Source organism: Podarcis bocagei (genome assembly GCF_964188305.1).
Source record: "Podarcis bocagei genome assembly, chromosome: 1".
Lineage (NCBI taxonomy): Eukaryota > Metazoa > Chordata > Lepidosauria > Squamata > Lacertidae > Podarcis > Podarcis bocagei.
In genome coordinates this window covers 111,160,679-111,167,840 of record NC_138125.1, presented here as the reverse complement: position 1 = coordinate 111,167,840, position 7,162 = coordinate 111,160,679, and the positions used below count along the sequence as shown (strand labels likewise).

The 7,162-nt window shown below is 41.1% G+C and overlaps 1 protein-coding gene and 1 long non-coding RNA gene across 5 annotated transcripts in view; one reads left to right on the top strand and one right to left on the bottom strand.

Annotated features, from left to right (window-relative positions):
* The window catches only part of LOC308582341, a 117,713-nt gene that overhangs the window by 61,641 nt on the left and 48,910 nt on the right, over positions 1-7,162 (bottom strand). The gene's annotated exons all lie outside the window — the stretch shown is intronic.
* The window catches only part of LOC308597675 (prolyl endopeptidase FAP-like), a 54,142-nt gene continuing 49,188 nt past the window's right edge, over positions 2,209-7,162 (top strand). The window contains exons 1-2 of one of the 4 annotated variants that reach the window (XM_081213629.1): positions 2,209-2,349; positions 6,747-6,833. In XM_081213629.1, the coding sequence (XP_081069755.1) occupies positions 2,263-2,349; positions 6,747-6,833 (174 nt within the window). In that variant the 5' untranslated portion in view covers positions 2,209-2,262. Of the gene's footprint in view, positions 2,350-4,401; positions 4,514-6,694; positions 6,834-7,162 lie in introns of those variants that run through there. The other 3 variants (XM_081213631.1, XM_081213630.1, XM_081213634.1) reach the window with 3 other exon arrangements.

Sequence of the window (7,162 nt, the reverse complement as noted above, 5' to 3'; positions counted from 1 at the left end):
TCAATGTTCCTGTTAAATAAAAATAAAATAAAAAATAGTCCATTGGTGACTTTCTGTTCTCTCTCTTTTAAACTGTATTTGACTGCAATCCCAATCCCATTTAACAGGTAATAAACACGCATTTAAACTCACTGGGACTTATTTCTGAGTAGACACCTATAGGACTGCACTTGTTGGTTTTTTGACTTAAGTCATGCATGGGGAATCTGGCTGTGCTGCTGTTTGCTGAATCTACTACTCCCATCAGCCCTATAAAGCATAGCCAGTGGCATGGCATGATGGGAGTTGTAGTTCAGAAACAGCTGGCGGGTCAGAGGTTCCCCACACCTGCTCTAAAAGTAAAAGGATGTATTCTCAGAAGGAAAAAAGAGTATGGATTTATACATTAGGAAGCCTAGGGCACAGGTGAGCGGCATTCTTGGGGAAATTGTATATTTATAACATCTTGGATAAAAGAGAATGTATTGTTAAACAGGTTCTTAATATTACCATAAAGAAGCAAAGTGAAAGGGCAAGTATCTTAGCACTTGTATGTATGTGGATTGTATTCACTAGCTGTTTAATTTGGAGTGGGCATCATTCATTCCATTAAAAAAAAAGTTCAGATTTTTATAGAGAATTCAGATTACATTGTCTCTTCTGGTATTTTTCATGTTGCTTTCTTGTCTTCCTGGGATAGGATTTTTGTCTTAAAGCACAATTATATTGTGAACCTACCCAGTGTAGATTTGCAAAGAATTATTGGGGCTTTTAAGGCCACTGTCACTTTAATTAGTAGTATAATTGTCGTGTCATTAGTCAGTTCCTACACCAAAAAGGACCCCGATTTGCATAAGATATGCATACGGTAAAAAAGGTAAAGGTAAAAGACTCCTGGCAGTTAAGTCCAGTTATGAACTACTCTGGGGTTGCGGCGCTCATCTCACTTTACAGGCCGAGGGAGCCGGCACTTGTCCGTAGACAGTTTTTCCGAGTCATGTGGCCAGCATGACTAAGCCGCTTCTGGCGCAACGGGACACCAAAACCAGAGCAGCGCACGGAAATGCTGTTTTTTACCTTCCCGCCGGAGTGGTACCTATTTATCTACTTGTACTTTTTTTGGCGTGCTTTCAAACTGCTAGGTTGGCAGGAGCTGGGACTGAGCAACAGGAGCTCACTCCGTTGCGTGGATTCGAACCACCGACCTTCTGAGGCTCAGTGGTTTAGACCACAGCGCCACCCGCGTCCTATGTATATGGTAATGTACATTAATAGATGCAACTGCACGTTGCAATTTAAATAGAAATACATTGCCATGGGGGGGGGGGATACTTTGGCCACCTCATGAGAAGAGAAGACTCCCTGGAAAATACCCTGATGTTGGGAAAGATGGAGGGCACAAGGAGAAGGGGACAAGATGGCTGGACAGTGTTCTCGAAGCTACCAGCATGAGTTTAACCAAACTGTGGGAGGCCGTGGAAGACAGGAGTACCTGGCATGCTCTGGTCCATGGAGTCACGAAGAGTCGGACACAACTAAACGACTAAACCAACAACGAGAGTGGAAAACACCAAGTGGCTTGGATGCCTGCTCAGTCTGCTGGCAGGGTGCTGCTCCAGGCTCCTCTATATTTTTATGCTTCCTTTTCTTTCTTTTTCAACAAAAATAACAAACAACAAACAACCACAAACAAAGAAAATTATACACAACAACAATATCAAATCCATAAAATGGGATTCTCCTGTGACTTCCCTCCCCTTGTTCCTTAAATTCCCTTTTCAACTGCATGTCATTTCTACTCCAAATTGGGTTTTTTGCCTCAAATTTCCTATATTCTGAAATTACACGTGTTCTTAAAATCCTGTTTAAATGTATTAACCTGTTTACAATACTTTTGCAAATACATAATAAACATTTACCATGCTTTTTAAAAATTTCTTATCATCTTGGTTCTTTATCTTTAAACCAGACTTGTCCAGAGCAACCCACGAACAGAGGACACCTTCAGATAGAGGGGAGAACAGGACTGTCCTCTGCAAAGGAGGACGGCCAATCTTAATTCCATCCATTCGTTGCTACTAACTTAAGTCCTTCTTATGCAATTGGCTTTCCTTTGGATTCGGGCCTACCTCTAATGCAAGGCAGAGCTGCTATTTTTAAAATATATTTTAAAGAGGCAAGACAACTGGGGGGGGGGGGGAGGCTGGTTCACCAACAGGCCTGTGAGAAGCCTCCCTGCCAAAAAAACAAACGAACTCAGAGAACCTACCTGCTTTGCTCAGTATGGTGGTGAAGGAAAGGAGGTCGTCTTCTCTTCCAAGGCCTTCCTGTGAGCAGATGTTGGATAAAATTGCTCCTCAGTTGCAGGAGGTAAGGGAAAATGGCAATCTTGCACCGAGGTAGACTTCTAGTTAACACGTGCGCAGTTTGGGTGGCAATTTTACACGTGGACTCGAGTCTCTGCTACTTTTAAGACTCTTAAAATGCTTGCAGATCCAAGAGCATGGCAAGTTGTCGTTGCTGTTGAATTTGCTTGCAACTGCTCTGTTTTGCATTACGGTGGTCCCTGGTTCAAATCTCGTCTCAGCCAGAGATATCTCTTTAATTAGCTAGATTCTCTTCCCCAGCCACAATGCTGTGAAAATAACATTGGCCTACCATGATGTACACGGGCACAGTGAACTCTGTGTACTCTTTAAGACCAGGGGTCAGCAACCTTTCTCAGCCGTGGGCCAGTCCAGTGTCTCTCAGACTATGTGGTGGGCTGGACTATATTTTGTCGGGGGGGGGGGGAGAGAAATGAACGAATTCCTATGCCCCACAAATAACCCAGAGATGCATTTTAAATAAAAGGACACATTCTACCCATGTAAAAACACCAGGCAGGCCCCACAAATAACCCAGAGATGCATTTTAAATAAAAGGACACATTCTACTCATGTAAAAACACACTGATTCCCGAACCGTCCGCGGGCCAGATTGAGAAGGCAATTGGGCCGCAGGTTGCCTACCCCTGCTTAAGACCCTTGCTTGCATACCTTCCTTGGGACTAAAATAAATCCTGCTACTGGCTTGTGTTTAAAGCCTTACCAAGAAGCAGTGTAAAACCCTCATGCATAACCAATAACCTGTGGGAAGCCTGAAGGCAGGAATTAAGATCCATTTGGTGACGTGCTTTGCAGAGTTCCTGTAGGGATTACTAAGCTAACATTTATGAAGTACTTTTGAACGCCTGAAATGAGTTATATAAATCCTACATAGATAATGAACCAGCTCCTTCCTTGTGCAAGGATTTATTTCTAAACGAGGGGATATAATTTGCCTAACTTTGGCATTTAGCTGGGTAATGGAATGAGTTTTAATTCAAATGATCAATTTAGGTTGCAATTCTTATCTAGAAGCAAGACCCACTGAATTCAACGGGACTTCATTCAGTGTAGACACTATTAGGGCTGGAACTGTAAATCGGCAGGTATTTTCATGTTAATCAACAAAAGTCCCAATATTTCCCTCCGTAACTTTATCATTTATAATAATTAAATCTCTTTACTCCCTTATACCCGTAGGTATCAGGGCAGTTCACAATGTATGAGCAGTTGTTCACAACATATGTATGCACATGTCACAGTATGATGCCATTTTAAATGGGGACCGTGTATCTTGTGTAAGAGTAGTTTTGTTGGTTTTTTAAATGCTGCTTATTAAAATAATAGAAAGTATTTAGAATTTACTTTTCAATTGAATAGAAATTTAAGCAAAATAGTAAAAAAAGAAAAAAAGAAATAGTAATTTTAACCCCCCCAAAAAACCCTGTTTAATTAGAAATGTATTTTCAATCAAAATTACTGATTTTTAATTGAGGAATCAACTAAACATTTAGCGTTATGGCAATCATTCTGTCAGTGCCATAATTTCTGCTTGCCAGATGGAATAGAACATCTCTCCCCCTCCCCCCTCCCTGTTCTGGAGGGGTTCTCTCAACTACTCTGAGCCATTTGGGCGTGGTGGGGGGACCCCAATGCGTTAGCAGAATTCTTTATGTGGCTTTCCACTACTGGGACTCATTAATTGAATCTGCCCCCAAGGGTAGGACTCAAATGCAGTCAGACTCAGAGAAGACTGACTAACATTAATAAGAGCCTATTTGTTTCAACAGGTGTACTCTTGAGTAGGAAGTGTTTATTTGCTGCCCGTTATTGAGGCAACACCTTAGGCAGGAAATGTGAAACTGTATATGCACGTAATTTCAATTTGGCCTTTCCTTTTTATGGCGTAAGTGAAATGAAATGCGTAACACTGGAACAGACTTTCGTCCATGTGTGTTGGTTGTATCAGCACCCTTTCGGAAGGTGCTTGCAGCTGCGCCAAGTGGCCACTGGAGCCCGCTGTAGTGCTTACCAAGTGCTGTGCAGACTCTCTGCTCATCCGCTCTCTTCAACCATATCCAGCAAGGAGAGAGGAACCTGGGAACAGTAGAGGGATATTTCAAAGAAATCAGTAGGCTTCAGTACTGGTTCCTGATCCTGCTGTGGTGGTAACATGTACCTCTTTCTACCCCCTGTAGGGAATAGCCTGTCATTGAAATTCTACTCAGTATTGATCCAGAGTTGATTCCGACATATAGTTAGCAGAGTAAAAACATAAACACGTTGTGATGAAATTACTTGGGTCTTGTAAAAATGCTTAAAGAATTAGGTAAAAAGGTAATGGCTATGAGAAGCTGGTTAAAATAAGATTTAAGTCTTAAGTTTTAAGGTTTTTTATAAGATAAGATGAAAATAGAGTAAGGTAATGTAATGTAATGACAGAATATTATGAATTATGGAAAGGATTTGCTGTGACAATTATTAATCAAGATACAAGAGATGGGAGGAGGAGGAGGTCATGGAAAGAAGGTAATGAAAGTGGAGTATTTGAAAATGATGGTTTTATTTTTTCTTTTTCTTTTTCTGTTTTTGTCTTTTTTCTTTGTAATTTTAAAAAATTCTTTTTTCAATAAATATCATTTAAAAAAAACCAAAAAAACAACATAAACACGTTGCAGGACTCCCAAAAAATAGACCAGAGGGAATTGTATTTCATCCAGCAGAGCTTTACTGCTGCGGAAGGCAAATGAGCATAATGGTCACAAATCCAATACATTCAGGATTGGCACTGTCCATAAGAAATCCAGTTGCAGCAGACTTAAACTTACAATAACTTATAATTAAGTCTAAACCTTAACACTAAGCATACTATGTACAGAACACCACACCAGAAGGAAGAGAGAGAGAAAAGACATAGTGAATCGCAGGCTCCTTCTGGCCTCTTATTATAGCATGACCTTGACAGAAGAGATAAGAGAACCAGTTTAAGCCTGCTGTACTCAGCTTCTCTGAAGGAATAACCCAAAGATCATGAACCTCCTGGTTGCTTGTTTCTTTCACACAGAGAAGCTTCCAGAACCCTCTTGAATTAAGTAGAATAGGAAAAAGCTCTACACATCGGATCGATACGTTTTGTACCAAGAAATGCAAACTGACATAGCCAGAGCTCAGTGGTATCTCTAGGCAGGCCTGGGAATGTTTCTTGTCCAAAAAAACCCTAGATAGCTGCTACCAGTCAGTGTGGCCAGTTCTCAGCTAGGTGTACCAGTGATCTAACTCAGTATAAGGCAACTTCCTGTGCTTCCTAACCATGATGCTATAAAATTCATACAGCTCTACTCCATCTCTGCTAGCGGGGGGATGGCGGCAGTTCCCTTACCCCAAGTTATTTGAAGGGTTTGTTTATGTTGGCTCTAGACTTCCTTTCATTCCAAAACATTCCGACTTAACAATGGAAACTTCTAACCAATGAAACCACAATATGTTAAATTCCCCCAAGGATCTAGGCTCCACACTTTTAACTATTGTTTACCACCATCCGGTTCTTCTAAGACTCAGGCTTTCCATACTGAACTTGTAAATCTACAGAAACCGCTAGTCCATCCAGCTCTGGTGTGAGGAACCTTTGGTCCCCCAGATGTTGCTGAACTACAACTCCCACAATCCCGGGCCAAGGCTCATGCTTTCTGGGGCAGATGAGAGATAGTTCAACAACATCTGGAGACACACCAGTTCCCCATCCCTGGCCTATTCTTTGGGGCAGTGACTCCTTAGGAACCTGGGCAGAGACCTTTCTTTCTTACAGAGACATCAGAAATTACACATATATGTGTAAAGCATGTTCTCACCATGTAAGAAAGGGAGAAAAGAAAAGAAATCATTGTAAGGCTTTCACCCAACTAAAGAAATCTTTGTCAATTAATTGTATACATTTTATTCAATCCATCGGTTGATTAAAGCTGTAGAAATTTTCAAAAGAGAAAAGAATAGTTCTAAAGAAAAACCAAAATGTTTTTAGATTATGCGTCTTTGTCAGAGCAGCGACCTTCTTACAAGAGTCATTCACCAGTCACTCTCACCCCAAGGACTTTTTTAAGATAGCATTTTGCCAGCCACTATTTTTTATACGTACTTGTATTGCCAATAATTGCCTGTTTAATCCAGGTATCTTTGTAATCAACTAATTCTTTTACAATAGATTAATCTCAGCCACAATCACAACTACAATTCTATACCCACTTACCTGGGAGTAAATCTCATTGGACTCCATAGGACTTCTGTGTAGACATGTGTAAGTTAATGCTTTAAACACTGCAGCCTCAATTTTTTTTAACCCTCATTTGGTTTAGTGAGTTTTCTTCAATGGACGTGCAATATCTTGGTATTAATGCTTCCATCCAGCAGCACACAGGCCATTGCTGGTTTTTTGAAGCAATCGCTCCTCACCTAGAAAAGAGGATGAAGAAGCAGAAAGCCAAGACAATGGAGGTGAGCATGCTTTTTATTGACCACATGAGCAAATCACACCACAGCTAAGTTTCCTCCCCATCACTAACTTTTTTCCCTTGGCAAGGCTGTGGTTCCTTTGATTGCCACAAGGAGGCAGAAATTCAACAAGCTGAACTTTATCCGTGTATTTCTGCACTGGCCTGAAATTCTACCTGTTGAATCTCTGCCGTGCAGCTCTTAAAGGCATAGGAGGTTCTTCAGCAGAAAAGAAAAGAAAAAGTGATGAGCCCCGTTGTTCTCACGTCATACAATTCATTGAAGGCTTTCTGCCAAGATCTCCCCAAACACAGAAGCTGTCATGGAAGAAA